The sequence below is a fragment of the Argentina silus genome, assembly GCF_951799395.1.
Source record: "Argentina silus genome assembly, chromosome: 1".
Taxonomy (NCBI): Eukaryota; Metazoa; Chordata; class Actinopteri; order Argentiniformes; family Argentinidae; genus Argentina; species Argentina silus.
The window spans coordinates 13,217,597-13,238,688 of NC_139655.1; the positions used below are offsets into that span (position 1 = coordinate 13,217,597).

At 42.6% G+C, this 21,092-nt stretch overlaps 3 protein-coding genes across 5 annotated transcripts; 1 reads left to right on the top strand and 2 right to left on the bottom strand.

Moving 5' to 3' along the window:
- The first annotated feature begins 2,293 nt into the window (after positions 1 to 2,293).
- LOC310814555 (uncharacterized protein) lies at positions 2,294 to 4,426 on the top strand. Its single transcript, XM_083684039.1, has 6 exons — positions 2,294 to 2,538; positions 2,868 to 3,125; positions 3,299 to 3,397; positions 3,747 to 3,805; positions 4,013 to 4,081; positions 4,288 to 4,426. The coding sequence occupies exons 1-6, from the start codon at positions 2,412 to 2,414 to the stop codon at positions 4,384 to 4,386; spliced, it is 711 nt and encodes a 236-aa protein (XP_083540165.1). The 5' UTR covers positions 2,294 to 2,411; the 3' UTR covers positions 4,387 to 4,426.
- On the bottom strand, positions 4,136 to 8,786 carry LOC310814541 (CD48 antigen). 2 transcript variants are annotated; one of them, XM_083684025.1, is made up of 6 exons: positions 8,718 to 8,786; positions 7,151 to 7,468; positions 6,686 to 6,961; positions 5,838 to 5,933; positions 5,714 to 5,746; positions 4,136 to 5,119 (listed from the first exon to the last, which is right to left on the bottom strand). In XM_083684025.1, exons 1-6 carry the CDS (start codon positions 8,752 to 8,754, stop codon positions 5,076 to 5,078), a joined length of 804 nt encoding a protein of 267 aa, XP_083540151.1. In that variant the 5' UTR covers positions 8,755 to 8,786; the 3' UTR covers positions 4,136 to 5,075. The 2 variants fall into 2 exon arrangements, 1 of the variants encoding a protein (XP_083540151.1); XR_014554579.1 differs by having other exon boundaries at positions 4,136 to 5,933; positions 6,686 to 6,872.
- Positions 8,787 to 10,486: 1,700 nt separating this feature from the next.
- vangl2 (VANGL planar cell polarity protein 2) lies at positions 10,487 to 16,634 on the bottom strand. Of its 2 annotated transcripts, XR_014554399.1 has the most exons (8): positions 16,344 to 16,532; positions 15,814 to 15,937; positions 15,015 to 15,622; positions 14,214 to 14,350; positions 13,806 to 13,941; positions 13,315 to 13,561; positions 12,092 to 12,580; positions 10,487 to 12,058 (listed from the first exon to the last, which is right to left on the bottom strand). XR_014554399.1 is itself a non-coding variant. In XM_083676708.1 (7 exons), exons 1-7 carry the CDS (start codon positions 16,412 to 16,414, stop codon positions 12,320 to 12,322), a joined length of 1,584 nt encoding a protein of 527 aa, XP_083532834.1. In that variant the 5' UTR covers positions 16,415 to 16,634; the 3' UTR covers positions 10,487 to 12,319. The 2 variants fall into 2 exon arrangements, 1 of the variants encoding a protein (XP_083532834.1); XM_083676708.1 differs by having other exon boundaries at positions 10,487 to 12,580; positions 16,344 to 16,634.
- Between the last annotated feature and the right edge of the window lie 4,458 nt (positions 16,635 to 21,092).

Sequence of the window (21,092 nt, forward strand, 5' to 3'; positions counted from 1 at the left end):
AGTTCCAAGTTGATCTGGCTGCACCAGAAAGCCAGGCTGTCAACTTCCTTTCTATAGGCGGAGATTAATCCAATGAGGGTTGTGTCGTCTGCGAACTTCCGGAGTTTGACAGAAGGGTGGCTAGAGATGCAGCTGTTGGTGTAGAGGGAGAAGAGTAGAGGAGAGAGCACACAGCCTTGTGGGGCTCCAGTGCTCAGAGACAGGCTTGCCCAGCCGCACGTGCTGCTTCCTGTCTGTCAGGAAGTCAGTGATCCACCTGCAGGTGGGCTCAGGCACGCTCAGCTGGGAGAGCTTGTCCTGGAGAAGAGCTGGGGTGATGGTGTTGAATGCGGAGCTGAAGTCCACAAACAGGATCCTGGTGTAGGTGCCGGGTGAGTCTAGGTGCTGGAGGATGAAGTGGAGTCCCATGTTGACTGCGTTGTCTACAGACCTGTTGTTTCTGTAGGCGAACTGCAGTGGGTCGAGGAGGGGGTTGGTGATGGCCTTAAGGTGGGTCAGCACAAGGTGCTCAAAGGTCTTCATTACCACAGAGGTCAGGGCGACTGGTCTGTAGTCATTAAGGCCTGTGATCCTTGGCTTTTTGGGAACGGGGATAATGGTGGATGTTTTGGAGCAGGCAGGTACCATGCATTCAACTAGTGATGTGTTATTCTGCACTTCATACTGTACTCCATTTAGCCGTGTTTGGCAAAGTACACTATAGTACACTTTACTAATACTGGGTAGGGCCTCCCTTTGCTCTCAAAACAACCTCAATTCTTCGTGGCATTGATTCTACAAGATGTTGGAAACATTCCTTTGAGATTCTGGTCCATGATGACATGACTGCATCACGCAATTCCTGCAGATTTTTCAGGTGCACTTTGAAGCTGTGAATCTCCTGTTCTACCACATCCCAAAGGTGTTCTATTGGATTCAGATCCGGTGACTGGGAAGGCCACTGAAGAACGCTGAACTCATTATCATGTTCATAAAACCAGTTTGAAACGACTTTTGCTTTGTGACATGCTGCATTATCATGCTGGAAGTAGCCATTAGAAGATGGGTAAATTGTGGTCATGAAGCGATGCACATGGTCAGCAACAATACTCATAGGCTGTGGCCTTCAAGCGATGATTGATTGGTATTAACGGGCCCAAAGTGTGCCAAGAAAACATTCCCCACGCTATTACACCATTGCGTGAATGAGAAGGTGTACAGGTGTTCCTAATAATGTGTTCGGTGAATGTACATCTAGGCTGTTGTTTTATAGCATCTAAATAAAACATGTGCAGTCCTTTATTTTGATTAACTGTAATACAGCTTTTTTTTGCGATTATGGTACATTTTATGTGTTATTTCATATGGAGAAAAAAAGTAGCCATTTTTTGGCCCTTGCATATTCAATTGTATGGCTTCACCTACAATAATAAAGATGTTGTATTATACAGTCAGGTGCACTTTTAAGTCCACAATAAAAAAAGTTGTTGCTTGAGTTTCCATGTAGTCAGTTGATTATAGGTGTAGTCCTTTGATTGTAGATGTGAGCTGAAAAAAATCTCCCAACTTCTCTTTTCTTGCTTCATCATCCGGGCCTGTGCTTACACTAGCCACCATGTATTAATGATGAAAGTTTGACTTGACTCTCACATATTCACTGATAAGAACTTTTGCACATCTGAAGTCATTGAAGTAGAATGAACTGTTGTATATGTAAAAAAGGTGGTTCGGTGACCATGCTCGTGATGGGTAAACTTGCCTGTGACCTGAAGACATGTGTTAGCTCCCTGAGCTAATGGCTAGGTTTTAGCTTATCAAGTTAGTTTGCCTATGTCTTCCACTCGGGAGTCCCAGTTTCTAATCCTATTTCAGTCATAGACTGTATATGATCAGGTTTGGTGATTATACTATAGGTTGTGTGTCCGTCCTTTGGAACAAAGTTTATAACCTGGATACAATTTTCACTTTGAGGTGGTCAACTACCCTGTATCAATAGACTTTTACAATCGGTACAACAGCCTAATTATTAAATCATATTATCTTGCTGTATAAGTATAATAAATCCTCCTTGACTGCATTAAGTAGAGAATGTTTTCTTGTCCCACTGTCACTTCTGCTTGCTCTTAGGATGTTCAGGTCAGGTGTACTGTGAAGCACTTAGTCACAAATGTACTGTATCTATAAAGGTATTATACAGGTACAACTTGATTGATTGATTGGTTGATTGATGTTAGTGTGTTTGTGTTTCAGGTGTGGATGCTTCTTCACGTGAATTATTCAACAAGAGAGTGGGGGATTCTGTGATGCTGCCCTTGACCATTAAGAACACAGATTTCATTTTAGTGGAATGGAAGTATCAAGACAAGACTATTGCAAGATATGAAAACAAAACAGTATCATATATTGCGTCACAGTTTGAGGGGAGACAAGAGATGAACACCAATGATTTCAGTTTAACAGTCTGGAATCTTACACTGCAAGACTCAGGGGAATTTAAAGTCATTGCTGAAACAGAGGAATTTCAATTGAAGACTGAATTCATCACTCTTCAGGTTCATGGTAAGCTGCAATCATCTTTTTTCTTATATTTTCATATTAGCATCATGCTTCATGTAGGTTTCTGTGTTAGTCCAGATTTTCTATTGTCCAAATAGTAGCGATCATATTCCTACAACACCAAAAGTATGTCTGATTTTCTTTTCTATTCAGTTGTTATCAGCTGTGTCAATAATGTCATGGATTGGCCAGTAAGTTCACTCACCTACTGTCCCTGGTCTGAATGAGTCTGACCAGAGGGAAGGAATGAGAACCAGTAGTGTCTGGAATAGCTCTAGTCTTGATGATTTATGGAAGAAGACTGATTAAGACTGTGTTTGTTTGTTTGTCAGAACCTGTAGCCAATGTGCACATCCAGCTCAACACTAGCTGGCAAGCAGGGAACGAGTCCTGTACAGTGTGGCTGATGTGTAACGCTACAGGAGACTCCAACCTCTCCTACAACTGGACAATAAGGAAGAAGACATATGAGGGTGCCAAAATGCACTTCTCTCTCCCACCAGCAGACACCACTGTGATGTGCAATGCCTCAAACCCAGTCAGCAGTGACTCCGCCTCTGCTACAGTGAAGTGTGTCCCTGCCAGTTCAGGTAAAGATTATCGCAATGATCATTTTCATGCACTTTACATACACTGCTACTGAATAACAAATATTTTTTCTCTACCCCCCCCCCCCAAACACACACGTCAAACAGACATGTAACCCCCTGCCCCTGATGATAGAGAATATCTTACAGACTCTTTGCTCTGTTCCACATTACAGGGTTAATGTTGTATTTTATCTTGGCTGGAGTGGGGGGCACTGTGGTACTGACCGTCACCATTGGTGTGATTGTGCATTTCTCCAGGGCGCCCCATATAGGTATGTGAATGAGGGGGTCAAACTATATATCAGACATTAGTCATCAGTTTTACCTCGGGTAGAAGCCTACTATTTTTATAAAATAGTAATGTAACAAAAAAGCCTACTGTAAATAAGAGCTGGGGCAAGGGACTGGCAATTACAGTTATATAAGGTGTAGATAAAGATTGTAGGCCTATCTCATTTTATCTTTGTTTGTTTTCTTTCAAACTAAATAAAAGGGAAAATGTTTGTTGTTGGAGTTGCAGGGAACCTGGCCACCTGAAATTGTTTTTTCAAGCCTCATTTCAAAGTATCTCTATGCCTTTTGTGGACCTGATATCTTATCTGATTGAATATTTCTTACCAGAACTGACTAATGTTGATGCTACAATATATGCAGATGTGGATGACATATGTGTGGATGACGTAAGTAGAGCCAAGCACTACAGTACTGTATACATACCGGTAGCAATTATTGTTTATCTAATAAGTGTAGCCTATATGCTCCTGTTTTTTTTTCTGTGCATGTATTTTGTGCTGAATTGAGCTGTATTGAGTATTTTGGTGTTTCTATAGTTTGTAAATCCATTGTCAGTATAATGTGCGTGCAATGTGTATCCATATTTTTTCCAGGAGAGATTTCCTAATGCGAATAACGCAAACTCCGTGTATGAGACTGTAAACCCAAACCAAAGGAACAAGGTGAGAATGAGGCAGATGGTCATGACTCAAATCAAAGAACAGAGTAGGGGAAAAGAAGGTATACCGAACATACTGTACTGCCCTTGTGTCCCATCACCTCCTCTCTATGGGTGATACAGTAACTACACCCAAAGAAAAAATTAAAATGGTATTAAGTTTAATTTTTCAGGATGTTAAAACATTTTCTTTTTTGTTGTCACTTATAGCCTCAGACCATTTATGACACGGTCTTGTTTGAACGACAGACAGGCACCACCTCTCCCAACCAGGACATGCTTGAAGTTAAAGTGAATATGACTGTGTGACAATCTATTGACTATACAGAACCACATGTCTTTCTATGGCCATCTATTTACCATCTATGACCACCTCTGACCTTATACTGTATATGTACTGTATATGAACATAGCCATTGTATTACCCTCTAAGACCAGGTTGACCTTACATGACTATATTCACCATCTGTTGTCTATAACCATCTATTGACACAGTAGGCCTTCTGTGACCATCTATAACCATCTTCTGACCATCTATTAAACATACATGACCAGCGTGACCGTCTATTACCACCTTTGATCATTTATCCCTGAATCCTACTTTTTAGGTACTGCAAACGTATACAAATATTGCTGTTTTATATTACTGATTTACTGTTTAAGTATAGTGATTTATCTTCATGTTTTTGTATATTGTGATATGTACATTATATAGCGGAGCATTTTCAAAAAAATTTAAGTTAAACCATTTGTGTAACTTAGTCAAGAAAAAAATGCCTCCATACTGTAAATAACTGAACAATTAAATGAACCCTTTTGGCTACAGTTTGAAATTGCACAAATCACTGTTTGTTGCATCAAGTTCTTTGGCACTAACTCTGTAATAATAATAATAATAATTAGTAATATGTGTTTACAAATTTATTCTGATGAGACAATAAATTGCATTCAACAAACATATATCAATCAACCAACAGTTGTCACTGTTTTGGAGTCCATTACTGAGGAGGTGGGACTTCACATGGTGGCTCTTGCTGTAGAACTGTAGGTGACAGAACATGAATAACACAATACTTAGTATTTTCAGTAGCACTTCACAGCACAGAAACTATGAGGGAAATAACATGATAACATGGTAAGTACACTTTGATAAACTTTTACCAATTTGTATCATAAGAACAAGCACCATACTCAAATTGATCTGGAAAACAGATTGACCCCTGATCGTGTCAGGAAAACAGGCAAGCAAAGGTAATGGCTCTAAAAATCATCATCTTACATTTACATTTATGGCATTTAGCAGACGCCTTTATCCAAAGCGACTTACAACAAATACATTTGTTTAAGTAAGTGAATAATCTATCCATCAGTCATCATAAGATAAAGTAATCAATGCTCAGACCAGGGGCCATAGGCAGTCACAATGCTAGAAGAAGGATTTTTTTTATTTATTATTAACAGGAGAGAAACTTGTATAGGGGGGTAGTGGGGGTGAAGAGGTCTTTAGGAGGGACCGTTAAGATGTAGCCTGAAGAGATGGGTCTTCAATCTACGGCGGAAGATTGGTAGTGACTCTGCAGTCATGACAGCAGTGGGAAGCTCGTTCCTTAAATCATTCAATTTGAAAAATACATACCATTGCAGTTTTTCCAAATTGTTAGGATTTTATCTGGAAACCAAGTAGGCAGAGGTCAGTTCTGTATAAGACACCAGTCAGATAACAATTTCTTGGCTCTGCATTTTCTTTCAATCCCCCTCACCTCTGGACAAATATGTTAATATGAACACCCCTCCGAGGATTACCAAAACAATCCACAAGGTACAGGTTCCCTTCTCTGCAAGGCTGGGCTGTTTATCTGAGGTCACAGGGAGTAGAAAGAGGACGGTAACTGACACAGACCTGGGTCTAAATACAATACCTGAATCACAATACAAGGAAGAGATCTTCCCTTTAGCAGATTCAACCAACACATATACAAAGTATCTGATTTTGAGTCATGACCGTCTGTGAACAGACCTTGTGGTGCAAAAAAAATGGAAATGTGAGTAATGATTAGGAAATATTTGAACCTGAAGTTCCTGTTTAAAATAGTCTTACTTGCCCAGATGGAATATGAAGTTTAACATGGGCTTTAAAGGTCCAGTATGTACATTTTAACTTAATTTTAACTTAGTAGCCATCAATGAATGAGATCACATGACATGACAAACGTTCAGTGAAGAGTGCAGTATTGGTCCAAAAAAGCGTTTTCTAAAATCTGGTGTATGACACCTGTCAATTTACTTTTGGTTTGTTTACAAGATATTATGCATATGTTTTCCGCTATTAGAAAATGTAGTATATGCACATTTTTCAAAATTTCAGTGTGGCTAACACATTTTCAGTGTGGTAGCAACACTGAAAAGTACATGCTGCACCTTTAATAGGGGAATATGCTTTAAGGCATTCACCTCAACTAAACTGCAATACCACCGTTTGGCCACAGGCTTCCGGGGCTTCAAACCCTCTCTCCCCAAGCTGCTTCTTTTTTGCCATCTGCAACCGTGATCAGCTTGATCACAGGACAGTATAACCTACACTGTGAACCTTCATCTATCATGATCTCACCATCGCATCTCTCCATCACTGCGGTGGAGGCGTTGGTGAACCATTTGGTGGCAGTGCAGGTGAAGTTGACGTCTCTGTTCGGGGTATATGATGTCCACAGGACTGAGGTGTTGTCGCTGGTCAGCCCCGACCATAAGTAGCCATCTAACAAAGACTTTGGTTCCCAGGAGAGATTGACGTTCCTCATCTGTGTGGAGCATTGCAGAGCGATCACACAGTGACCTGTGTCCTTCAACACACTGAAGAGCTTATGGACGGTGGGTTTGTCGGGGCGTTCTGTATATGAATAGACACAGGGGACGTTTTCATTAATAGGTAATACTGTGGATAATGGACATTCTTGCCAAAAAATGTCTTGGGTTGTGATATGGATATATATAGAAATTGGGGGTAATTATGCACAAATTGAGAGTTATGTATTGCACCTTTAAGTGACACTTGCGCATTGTTTAGTGGGATCCTTACCTCTCAGAGTGAGCTTGATATTGTGGCTCACAAGCCCCTCCATTTTGTTTGTGAGCTCCACCGAATAAACAAGTGCGTCCTCTCTTCTCAAACCACTGACCTGTAAGTCACCAGTAGAGGTGTTGAGTTGTAGTCGATCCAAAAACTGGTGGAACCGTTTGGTCTTTTTATTTCCGTTGCGATAAGTTGCAATAAAGGTGTTGTTACTAAATATGGACCATTCAATTCTGGTGATGCCCCAGGAGCTGTTCACCCCAGAATGTAGAGTGATGGATTCTCCGACATAACCAGTGACTTCAATCACCTTTCCTCTCGCCCCTGAAAGATATTCATAGATATTGTACTATAGCTGTTCTGATTGCATTAACATTTACATATTTACAAAATCATCAGCAGCACATCCACCACCACTATCACCATCTTCATTTCATCATCATCAGCACCACCATCATCATCATCATTTCATCATCATCATCACCACCACACCAAATATGAAACAAATAATGCATTTAACAAGAACATATTCTCATGGCATGGACGTTACAGTAATTCTGCTGTGGCTGTAGTCAGAGTTGTACACTCAAGCTACAGAGAAATACAAAACAAATCACTAATCAATTTTTATAATAAAATCAGTTTGAATGGTATCAACACAATATTGATACAGATGTTGTCATGGTTGTAACATTTATTGTAATAGAACTTAATCATTTAAATTATCCTGTGTTGGAAAACATGTTGTGAGTCATTTGTCATGAGACAGCATGATAGAGTCATAAACAGTCATACTGAACAGTCATACTAAAAAAAAAAATTATATACAATTATTTTATCTTCACATTACACAAGTCGTCTATGGCTTTGTGTCTATCCAATCTTATCTGTAGCTATTTGTTTAAAGGTTTTTTGTTTTGATGTTGTTGCTGTCTTTTTCTGAAGTATTGCTGGTGTGATGTCATCTTTGTTAGCTATATAGCTAACTCTGGAACATTAACATTGATGTGAAAAATAAAATCTTAATTATTGTGCACTGTCCATGTCAAATAAATTGCATAAATGAATAGATAAAAAGATATCTCTTTTGGCTTGATCTGGGAGTGCTGATTGAACTGTTGCACTTTTAAATTAATGTGTAAACTGAGAGGCTGACACATACACATACATATATGACCAATGTACATTGCTGCTAACTTAATCAGGCTTTTTGTTACATAGGTCTATGTTATGTCATATATGACCAATGTACATTGCTGCTAACTTAATCAGGCTTTTTGTTACATAGGTCTATGTTATGTCATATGCCAGTGTTACAGCTCCTGTAACCATTTTTATAAATAGAATTTTATTCGTAATTTATTTTTTGTTTAAAAACAAATCTTATGCAATATCAACTGCAATATTGACAATTTAAAATATGCAATACTAGGCTACTATACATATGTATATCATGATGTATTATCTTGATGTGAAGGAAATCATGAAAGAGTACATTTTCAGAAGTCACCAACAATGGCAACAATGTACAGACCAACTCAAAAGACTTAACATTTAGAAAGGATCATCCTACCTTGTGAGACAGCTATAAGGAAGAGTAAAAGTTTCATCTTCAATATAACCTCTGAAAAACACACAAAATACACGCGTTCTAACTAAACCTCTCAAATATGTCTGCCTGATTTCAATTCTTCTTTTGACATCTCACACGTGACACTTGGAAACCACAAAGTATTGCAATCAAATAAATTGTTGTTTTTTTCTTCTTTTTTTTATCAATGTCATGAACATATAATTAGTTACTTACTAAGTAGTTAGTTCAAAAGAATGCCCATTTGTGTCTCCCATTCTCTTGAGTATTGACACATTTCAAAAGGAGAGAAAAGGAAAGTACTCTCGACTTCCCTCCTACTACCACTACTACCATTACTACCATCAGCCATTTCCCTCTAGTTGATACAGGATGCACATTTGTTTGCATATGCTGTATATTTTTTAATAGATGTGTTATGGTACTTATGTTCCAGAATTTAGACATCTTTTTGAGTGAAGAGAAGTTCACTACTGGAGGAAATGGCCTCTGCATCAGGAGCGTTAACATATTTTACATCCGGTCTCACACATTGCCTATCCCCATTTCCAGTGAAGCTGCTGATATAAGGTACACATACATGCTTGCTTGCACGCACGCACACACGCACACACGCACACACGCACACATGCACAATCTCACATCCCACATAAACCCACAACCTCCCCTCGCCAACTTTCACTCTGCTGTGGAAACGGCTGTTCAGTTTGAGGGTAAAACATGTCTGTATTGATGTGTGACCATGTTAAAGAACAAGACAGTTAACTGCCTGACTGGCGCCAGAATGAAGCGTCATTCTTGCACTACGAGACCACCAGCAACATCAATAGATACACATTTCTTTCGTCTGGGAAAGAAGTGAGCTTCTGAGCCACTCAAGAACCATAAAACAAAAGAACAATAAAACAAAGAAGTTAACCGACTACCAGAGAAATATATATATACTGTATAGATATATCTCCTGACGTGAATCCCCTCCCCTGCCCTCTTCCTGTATTCCAAGTAGCTCTGAGGTCACCCCTGACACACATTCACACACAACCCCCCCATCACAAGGTTGAAGAAGTTACAGTGGAAACTTTGACACATGTGAACATGTGACTTTAGCCAGAATAAGGCTCCATTTTCACACTGTGAGAACACCAGCAAATGCAAGCAATGTTTCGAAAACCCTTCCACTCTTGTCAGTTAGTTGGGCCTGTCTGGCACTGGAAAAGACTCCCAGGCACTTAGTACAGATGGTGTAGTAGCTAGATGGAATTTTATCCATCTTGTTTGTACCTATCCATTCTTTTCAGATTGACACCAGTGTCTACTGAGATACCCAGACACAGTTTTCCTTGCTTCAAAATTAAGCAGTGATTATGACTGCCCAAGGAGACCGCAAATAACACATTTCTGAGAAGAAAAAAAATCACCACACATATCAATAGATGTATGTGTGATCATGTGTGATAAAGAGATCCAGACTCTGAATGTAAGTTTTCATTCAGCTTTTGAGACACAAAAATATTACATGAATGCCTATTCAAAGCATGAAAGTGTGAATACAGTCCTTGTAACATGATGCGATGTGTGACCATGTTAAACCATGTTAGACTGACTGCAGCCAGAATCGTCATTCTTGCACTACAAGACCACTCTCTTAGAGAGATTTAATTTAGTTTATTAGAGAGGGAGAAAAAGAGAGAGAGAGCGAGAGAGAGAGAGAGAAGAGAGTGGAAATCAAAGCCACACACCACTACTTGAGGAGAGATCATTTATTAAAAAGGTTGTAACAATTTAGTCCTAAAATTATCAAATATGAAAACATTTTTCACATCATAACAGCGATCTACAAATTACTTTACAACGCTCTTTTAAAAAGAAATTATTAGGGGCTTAGCTTCATTTCAATACATGAAATGAAAATACAAAATATCAATAGAAATGCTGCAAAAAAGAAACTTTACAAAACCTTTCAGAACTTATAACTATGTGCATGCAACAGGATTTATGTTGAAATAATTTTTTATGAACACCTGACATGAAAAGTACTATACTTAAAGTATGTAAAAAAACATCTCAGCCCATTGTCTTATAAACATACACATATAAAAAAGTAATAATCCACCTATATACAACACGGGAGGATAAAGTATCACTAAGCTGCTAAAAAGCACACCATTGTTGTACTTTGTGACCCATTGACGACCTTCACTCCTTTTAACATCTCAGCCTTGAATTTAGTCATCAGACACCAGTGTTTTCTTACACACACTCAAATGAACCAGTACAGTAAAAAAATGTTTTTGTATGTTTTGGCATAATCATGAGTTCAGAGCAGTACAATGGTGGTCATGTGGTACATATAATTAGATGTTCTAACTCTGTGATGTAATATGCACGACTGTCACTGGAATGTTGAGCGATTTGGCACAAAAACCTGAAGGGAGAGTCACAAATTATGGATAGTGGTTCAGTCCATCCTGTGCTCTCTATACCAGTTCCATTGTCTTCATTATAAAACGAACACTGGAATCACACCAAAAGAGTTCCAACACAATATCCATTACTTACAGTCACTAAATATATTCAAAACAGTTTGTTTTTTTCATTATAAAAACAGCTGGTCAGTGTTTCACTTTAACATTCGTCAGCTGTCTATATAAGAACCACCTTCCTCCGGACCATACAACAGGTTTTGTCCAATAGAAATGGATCCACCTGTCAGGAAGCAGTCCAACTATTGGTCTGGGTAGTGATACTCCAATCACTTTGATATAGTCATTTGGAACTTTTGCTAGCACACAAAGTCTATTTCTATTCCTTTTATAATAATAGTCCATAGGTTTTAGGTCCTATTCACATTTTTGCTTTCATGAATGAAGCTGATGTTGCTTAACAGTCCACCTGATGTGATGATTTGCCATGTATATTCCAACTGACCATTTCATAATGTTCTACAGTTATTGTCAAGTAATCAAAAACATACGGGTCCCAAGAGCTCTACACAGACGTTTTCACACAGCCAATACAGAACGAAATACACATACGTCCCTCAAGCCCTTGCTGGCAGACACCATTTCTACCACTTTGCATGAAAAGAACAACATTGATAGTCTTTAACAGTGTGATGCTTCAATTTGGAGAGGTATTATTCTGCTGGACCATGGAATGTAATCCACGGAAAGTATTAGGTTTTCTCATCCAGCAAGTAGTTACTCATTGCGTTAAGCATGTTTGGTGCATCTGAATTGTAGTAGTTATCACATAGTTATAGGCAGGGGACAGTAAATACTACTCAGAGTAATAGTGTTTGGAAATATGATCATCGGCAATTACTCTGCACAGTTATCGGCACAGTATCAAGCTACATGGTTTCAACACACTCAGGTCAAGATGAGTCTGTAGCATTGTGGGAATAGTCAGCTCACAAAAGTGTCTGATTAGTCATTCTAAAAACAGGAAGAGAGCTTTGAACAAAGTTAAAACATCAGTCCCTCTCTCTTTCATTTTCTTTTTCCATCTCTCCCCATGCTCTCTCTCTCTCTCTCTCTCTCTCTCTCTCTGTCTCTCTCTCCATTGTAGAGTTTTCTCTCCTTCTACACAGAGGTCTCTGACTGGAGCCTCATGACGAACTTGTGGCTCTTGGGGTCGATAAACTCTTCCCCCAGATGAAGGAAAGGGAGGGGAGTCACCGTAACAACCAGAGAGAAGTCAAGGCGACGCAGGGAGAAGACCAGACCCTGACGCAGGCCTGATGTCACTGGCTCCTCACTCACCAGTGTCCACTGGCGCCCCTTGCCATTCTCACGCTGGTACTGCAGAGTAGGGCCCGTGTTGAGGTATCGCTCAAGAAAAGCCTGAGAGAGCGAGAGAGAGAGAGAGAGAGAGAGAGAGAGAGAGAGAGAGAGAGAGAGAGAGAGAGAGAGACAGAGAGAGAGAGATGGGGGCAGGTGAGAATCAGATAGGGCGAGGGTGTGATCTCTTCTGAAGTTCATCCTTAAAAGTAGGCATGGCAACCCCTATGGTTTTGTATTTATTTGTGGTGAGCACAGTAGCCTACTTCTCTGTACAGTAAATATCATATATTTATATTTAAGAGTATGGGTGAATGTGTCATGCCTATGGTATGACAGACTCACCATACTTAAGGGTGACCTTGTGGTCATGTTGTGTTACTGTGACTTCATCAAGGGTCATGTATTTAGGGTATATGTTATGGTGTGATCGAATCACCTTGGGGGTCAAGTATAAGGATGTAGGGTGTAGGGATCATGTCAAGGGTAGTTTAAGGTCATGTTCTGCACTTAAGCGTTGTGTATCTAGAGCAGTGGTTCGGGGGGGGAGGGGGTTGTAGATTTGAGGCATTGTTAAAAAAAAAAAAAAGCATATATTCAACAAATAACGCATTTAAAATTCCATGATCTAGCCAAAATGTGTTATTTACAGAGAAAATAGGCTAATTAATAATAATAATAAAAAATCTTCAAACAGGTGCGAATTTCATTGGGTGTAAAATGGGGGGCTCAGAGTGAAAAAGATTGGGAACCCCTGATCTAGGGTATATGTTATGCCTATGCAGTGATAGACTCACCTTGGGGGTCATGTTGTGAGTGATACAGAACTGCAGGTGGTTGATGATGCTCTCCATGCTGTGGTAGGGCTGCTGGCGGGTGGTCCTCAGGTACTTCTGCATGGCTCTGGCCATGGGGGCGAAGATGGCCTGGGCCGCCTCCCGTGGGTCCATCACCTCCCGGGGGTGTTTGGGTGACGACGCAGCCGGCTCGTCGTCCTGGAGACGCTTGATGTGGGTGAAAGCCTCCTCTACCGCCACCACAAGCCTGGAGGGGCAAGTATGGAGTTGTAACATTGTATTAACAAGGTATCTATACACTGTAGTGTTACATATTCATGTCGTAATTGTTTTGCTATTGTATAATAATGGACTTTGGCTGTTTTTGTTTTTACATGAGTGGATGACGGAATGGTCAACTGAATTGGTTTTCTCATATCAGATGATCCTGTGTGTGTGTGTGTGTGTGTGTGTGTGTGTGTGTGTGTGTGTGTGTGTGTGTGTGTCCTCACCTGGCCTTGCGTTTGCGGACCCTGCGGTCCATCTCAGCCTCCTCATAGTAGAACTCGTTGTGGGAGTTGTCTCGCCTCCTGGCTGCAGCAGCGATCATGGCTCTTGACTGACCTGTAGAGTTGTTGGTGCTGTTTTCTAGAAAAATAGAAAAAGGAAGAAAGACATTTGATCAAATAACTATCTGACTATCTGAGGCATGTTGTGGAGGGCAGCTGGGGTCAGAGAAGAAGTTGGGAAAAAGAAAGTGGGATGAGAGGAGGAGAGGAAAGGGTAGAGGGTGAGGGATGAGAGGAAAGGGTAGAGGGTGAGGGATGAGAGGAGGAGAGGAAAGGGTAGAGGTGGAGGAGAGGAAAGGATTGAGGTTTAGGGATGACAGGAGGAGAGGAGACGATAGAGTCGTACAGTACCTTCCCCCAGGTTGTAGACTTTGAACCCAGACATCTTCTTGGAGAGGATGGACTTGGGCAGGTTGAGCAGAGCCGGGTTGTAAACAGGGAAGTCACTGTAGTACTGATCCAACACCCACAATGCTGCCCTCTGGATACTGTAGAGACACAGAGAAAAACATTAACATTTACATCACTACAATGTCTTCATTATCATCATCATCATCATCATCACTGCATGTCCATCTGCAGCAGAGATGTTTTCAATTCACCTAAACTCAGGAATGAAATCCCTCTCTTTTGACCCCATTTTATGTCCACAGTATTCCTCAACAATATCAGCAGGCAGATTGCAGATGTTGAACAGTAGTGTGAAGAAGCAGCCTGGGCATTGCAGCTTCAGTGCCCCTCTAAACACACACTGGAGGTGGGAACCACATGACCAGTGGAGCATGAGAGGACTACTGGAGCAGGGTTACAGGCATGGCTGCTATCCAAATAGCCTGGTGTAACTCAAAAACCCACACCATGGAAACAGACAACGCATGAAAAAACCCAAACAAACGGATAAATGATCTAATAAAGGAGTCATGAGCAAAGCACATGATGTCATGATGAGGATCACTGAATCTAGCGCAAACAAAGCACATGAAAATATATATTAATGTACAAACACAACACACTGAATGAGATGAAAACCACAGGGAAAATCAGCGTTTAAAAATAGCCCCTCTCTCTCTCCCTTTTTCTTCCTCTCTCACTCTCACCCACACACACACATACACATACACACACACACACACACACCTCTACAACACCAACCTGAAGTGTCCCACGTTGTAGAAGCGACTTTCCCCGTCCGTGGTGCGCACCACCTTCAGACAGAAGGCGGGCTGCAGGTGTCGGACCTCCAGCAGCACCAGAGCCAGGTACTGGATGAAGAGCAGCGCGTCCACCAGCGACGCCGCATACCCCACGATCCCCCGGTAGTCCCGCTCCCGCGGCTCCAGCACACGCACGCCGTAGAACAGCCAATAGGATGCCACGAACAGGAAGACCAGCGCCAGGAGCAGACAGCGGAAGACGAAGAAGCGTGGCAGGGTGGCGCGGGGCGGGCGCAAGAACAACGCCCAGGTGGAGATGAGGAGGACCAGGAGTTTAAAGGCCAGGGAGACGTAGAGACCTTCGCAGGGCGTGCCACAAGGGTCCAGGGTGTCGCGCCACAACAGCTGGGGAAGGGCCAGGAAGGCCAGGGGGGTGACCAGGGCGAACAGCCCCAGGACAGCACCCAACACTGGGCCGATGAAGCGCTGACACTCCAGCGGGGAGGACTCCTCCAATTCCTTAGAGACGCGCGTCAAGTCCTCGTTGGAGACGCTGTGTTCTGACGTGCCTGTGACCACCGTGGTGGTCTCGCCCCAGTTGTCATCCTGGAGAGGGGTAGGGGGGAGATTTGTGTGAGCTTACTTGGATGGTGATGGGGGGGGGGGGGGGGGGGTGTTTAATGTACCAATCGAAATAACAATGGAGATGGCTTGAGTAAAGAGATGACGGTTATGAAAGAGGGAGAAGGTTGCGGAGGGGAAGTGAATGAAGACATAGTGAGGTTGTGAACTCTGACCCTGTCGTCTCCGCGGGTTGACTCTGTGTCCAGTAGAGGTTCCCCTGGGGCCTGGATGGTGACAGACTTGTCACCACGGCTACTGCTGTCTCGGCTCTTAGAGCGGTGCCTGTCCCTCCTCTCCCTGAAGAACACACACGCACACACACACACGCACGCACGCACGCACGCACGCACGCACGCACGCACGCACGCACGCACACACGCACACACACACACACACACACATGCACACACGCACACACACACACACACACACAGTGTAAGTGTTAATTACAGACTTGCGTGACACAAATACATTCTTACGTTAACCTTAGACATTCACCAAATCCTATTGCCAGTGCCAGACAGTGTCAACATATTGAAATCCAGGCAAGTGCATCTGAGGGATCACAGTATGTACGTTGTTGCGTAGTTGAAAGAGTGAGCTCAAGTGTGTGTTTATAAGGGAGAGTTTATGTTGACAAGAGTGTGTGCCTTCGTCTGCATCTACAAGCACACTCAGCATGTGTTCGGAGACAGGACTGTACCTGTGCTTGCGGGAGCTGCGTGAGTGAGAGGACTTGTAGGAGTAGCCCGAGTACTGCGACTCGTTGTCCATGTCAGAGACGGGTGGTCGGGGTTTACGGGCCCCTCCTCCCCCCGTGCCGTGCTCCGCGGATCCGCCCAGCTGGCTCTTGCGGTGGCTTATGGACTTGGAGGAGAGGGCCAGAGGAAGCCGCAGCAGCTCAACCTTACTCCTGAGGGAATCTATCTTGGAGGCCGGGGGAGGTGGGGGGCAGACCTGGAGGAGGTGGGGGGTGCAGACCTGGAAGAGGTGGGGGGGACAGACCTGGAGGAGGTGTGTGTGTGTGTGTGGGGGGGGGGGGGGGGGGGGTTGGGGGGGCGGAATTAGTCACCTAAAAACAGAGAAGCTCAAAGGGGGAAATATTGATCTCAAAACAACAACCCTTCCTGTAATACTGGGTGGCTTGCTGCCGGCATGTACACTGCATTGGTATAACCATACATATTCACATTGTCTGAGGGGTGTTTACATGAGGAAGTGAGTTGTGAGATGGCAACATGTTTTTTTACCCTGTAAATATGAATTACTCTCCATTCTAATTTTGGCTGCTGTTCTTTTCACATTGTGAGAGAGTACACACAAATACCACTATACACAAGTTTTGAATTGGAAGAAGTGTTCCTATGTTCATACATGAACATATGAGCGGGGGTAAATGGGATTTTGGAGGCAGCTGAAGTGCCCTCACAATGAGTTTGTGATAGAACTTCATACATTATTGAACTCCATTCTATCACACTGGAGTAAATGCCCAATTTCACCCTTCATGTGGAAAATACACACAATTTAAAGGCAACAAATTAATGTTTTCAAGCTGACATGAGCTTGTTTCTGCCTTTCATGCTCCCGATTGTACTCTCCTATGCCATTCTGATGCACACACTCACACACACACACTCACACACTCACACACACACACACACACACACACACACACACACACACACACACACACACACACACCACATTCCCCCACCAACCCCTGTAGTCTCCGGGGCAACAAAGCTTGGCTATTACTATGGGGATGAATGAGGGGCTATGGGTGAGAAGGGACTGGGGGTGCTACCATGGTAACCTGACCATCAACTCCCCATGACCCCACCCTCTCTCCCTCTCTATCTAAAAACCTTTTCTTCATTCTGATTCTTCTTGCATGTGTGAGAATGTACTGGGGTGTTTGCAAACAGTAAGTCTATTGCAATTTCATCTCAGCTAGTCACTTTTCCCTTCTGAGAGGCATGGATTCTTAATCTAATAATGAGTAATGAAGGACCACCTCTTTGCTCTCTATTTCTGTCTCTCTCTCTCTTCTTCGCTCCCCCCCCTCCAGTTCACTCCTCAGCCCTTCTCTGCCCCTTGTAATAGGTTTCATGTGAGAGCAAGACATGAGCTCCATAGTTAGGAGGACATAAACATGCAGGCACACACACAGACACACACAGACACACACCCACACCCACGCGCACACACACACACACACACACAAAGCTCTTTCATACAACATTAGCTAGATACCACCTGTCATTGAGAACTATGATGAAGTCTACTCAGAGCTTTTGGGCTGATGTATGATATGTAACTTCTTGACCTTGATGCACAATCAGGAAACTTACAACAGTAAAGGAATATTTCATAGCCTACTACGACCTAAATCTAGTTCTTACTGTGGCAGTAATACATTATAAAGGCAGTATACCTGCAGAGACATGTCACTTACATGTTTTGTATAATGATATTAGTGAAACAAACCTGGAAAATGGAAAAATTGGTGTCTTTTCAAAGGACCTATAGTCTTGCAGCCTCACAGGAAGACAGGTCTAATCAAATTCAGGCCTGAAGGACTGATATAGAAACATAAGAAGTAATGATGTTAGGAAATTATCTTGGATTAAGCGTGCTATATGTTAAGATAGCGAGCTTGAGGAGACATTTGAAACCACCGGTATTATCACCAATGCTACTGGGTTCAATCTGTGTGATTCTGTTCTAAAATGCCAGACATGGTAACCCACTATGTGAGTTATGACTGCTGTCTCTGCTTCTGCACCCCTCCTCACTGTCCCTTTATCTAAAAACTTTCATTGACCTGATTTCTGTGTGGATCACTGCTAAAAGTGTGACTCCCTTAAGCACGCATTGTTCAATGACTCATGCAACTCAGAGGTCTGTAAGCTGTAACACAGATAAGCCTACTAACACTAGTCTGTTCTCTCTCTGTCTGTCTCTCTTTCCTTCTCCTTCTCTCTCACACACAGTAATTACAGTGGCCTGCATTGTTTTCCAGCAGCAGGGCAATTGTGATTTATGTGAGGAGGTGCGGTCATGGGTGTGTGTTGCAGTGGGGGATATTGCATTACCTATTATTGTGGATTTCCTCTGTGTGTGTGTGTCTGTCATCAATTCCATAGCAGCCCACTGTAGCCAATTAACCACAGACCTCTAATGTAAAACACACAACTGTATATTTTTCATTTGAAAGGTTTCACTTGTGATTTGAGCATGATCATCTAAAAACGTTAACAATCCCAGGTGGCATAGCCTACATGCTGGTCCTCGTTTCCAGGGGCCTACCAAAGCCTCGGGGAGGCAGTCGGAGTCTGCGGCGTGGCGACGTCACCAGAGCCGAGAATAATTCAACTAAGCGAGCCACAGGCTTTGGGGCCTTTCCATTACGCATCGGCAGACACAATGCGCCTCATACCGCTCTCATCTCCAGGATTGATACATAGGTGAATATGCAACTTAATCAGACTATATTATCTGTGGCAATTCAAAACATGAAATAGGTGGCTGTGTGTGGCCGCGCGACCCGTCAAATCTAGATTTGAAACAAAGTAGCAACGTCGCACACGCCCATGTCTCGCGATGTCCTGATGTAGATTGCACTGCGCTCCGCGAGTTACCCAAAATTGTCAAAAGCCACAGCATGCAAATTGTTGTAGCTCATAAATCGTGCAGTGTTTCATATTAATTTCGATAAATGCATATTTGGCACTCGTGGGTAAAAACGCAAATTGAGTGACACAGTCCAAATGAAAGTTGTAAAGACATGCAACTGTAACATGAGATTCAAGTCTGGATCACTTTTTCAAGTGGCCATGGTGACAGATGGACCCATAATATATTTTGGGCTTATCACATTGGCAAATAATAAGTTGGCAAATGATCATATCCTTCAGTGACAACTTGTCATTAAAGATGAATAACCAGTGAACCACCCAGACATGAATGGCAAAATGAACGGTCATATTATTGAGTTGAATGGAAGCAATGAATGAAACGAACCCTGCACCAATATGACTAAATGATTTTCTGAATTGCGAATTCATGTTTGAAAATTACTACCAGTGGATGAAATACGCCGGATAGCTTACCTTTCTTTTCAACGGTTGCTACCCAAATTATTGAAAGTGGATTGTAAATCTCACAACACAAAGAAAATCCAAACTGTAATTTAGCTAATTGCAGTGCGGATGTGTCCAAACTCAGTCTCCTTCCCAATTCACCTTATTGGCAAAGAAGAAATGTACCTAGATATCTTCTCATATACAATATCCTTTATTCAATTGAAAATCATCCAGGCTATACAAAAGCCATGAGACGCATCCCATTCTCGGTTTCTGCATCTGTTCTTCGCTGGAAGCCCCGCTGTGCTCGTGAATACGGACATTCATCACCGAGAGAGGGGTGCGAGACAGTTTAACGCTCCACTGAGACGCAGTGCTTTAGTGCCGCGTTTATAATCACAGAATTAAATCCAACTGAATGTAGGCTATTTCAGGTTCACCATCATTAGCCATTTGCAGCTCTAAGGAAATAATCCAAGACATTTGTTGTCTGTTGCTGTCCTTGTAGCATACAAGGGGTCCCTCTAACGACAAACACGTCGCCGGTTCAGGACAATTGCTCGCCCCCCTGGGCAAATCCCGTTGTGCGGTCTCTCTCTTTTTGCAATGCCCAGACTCACTTTCTCTTTCGGTGTCCGGTTCCTCGTACGGAAACGGTTATTCCGTTATTCTTTCTGGACTGCGACTATATGGATTCGGATTTCCTCCATTCAAAACCCCTGCTTTCTGCTTGCCAACTCCAAATCAATGGCCTCTCTCTCCGGAGTCCCCAACGGTGCTCCGCCTCTTTTTACTCCTCTACACCCCCCCCCCCCCCCTCATCCCTTTGCCTATCCCCCCTCCCTACCCTGTCTCGGTTCCCAGACTCACACCTTCAATTTCTCAGAGGCAAGGAGGGCGTAATCCTTGCGCCCCAGACCAGCTGCTCGCCTCTCAGGGTGGACAGTCTCTGAACTGCACTTTGTCCTAATAAAGAGCTTTACAGATGCGTAATCCTCCCCAAACTACTTTCATCCACAGATTAGTACTGCGATTGATCTTTGAATGCTCCCTCTATTTAACATTGGTAACATATGTATACATTACTATTCCAAGTTCGAAATGTTCTAGAACGTCACAGCCCCAATCCCCAACATGGAATAACCAAATCATAGTTCTATGACCGGTTATGGGAATTTGACCAGCCAAGAGATAGGGCTCATTAACTGGTCCAGTGAGCGCCACGCCGAGGGGCATGCGCACCAGTGCGTGGGATGCGATTTCTTTTGCCTCTTTGATTTGTAATGAAACACCTGTGCCACATTAAACACAGCATAAACACACTTATTCTGATGTGCCTCGTCTATTCAGGTGGAAAGCGCATT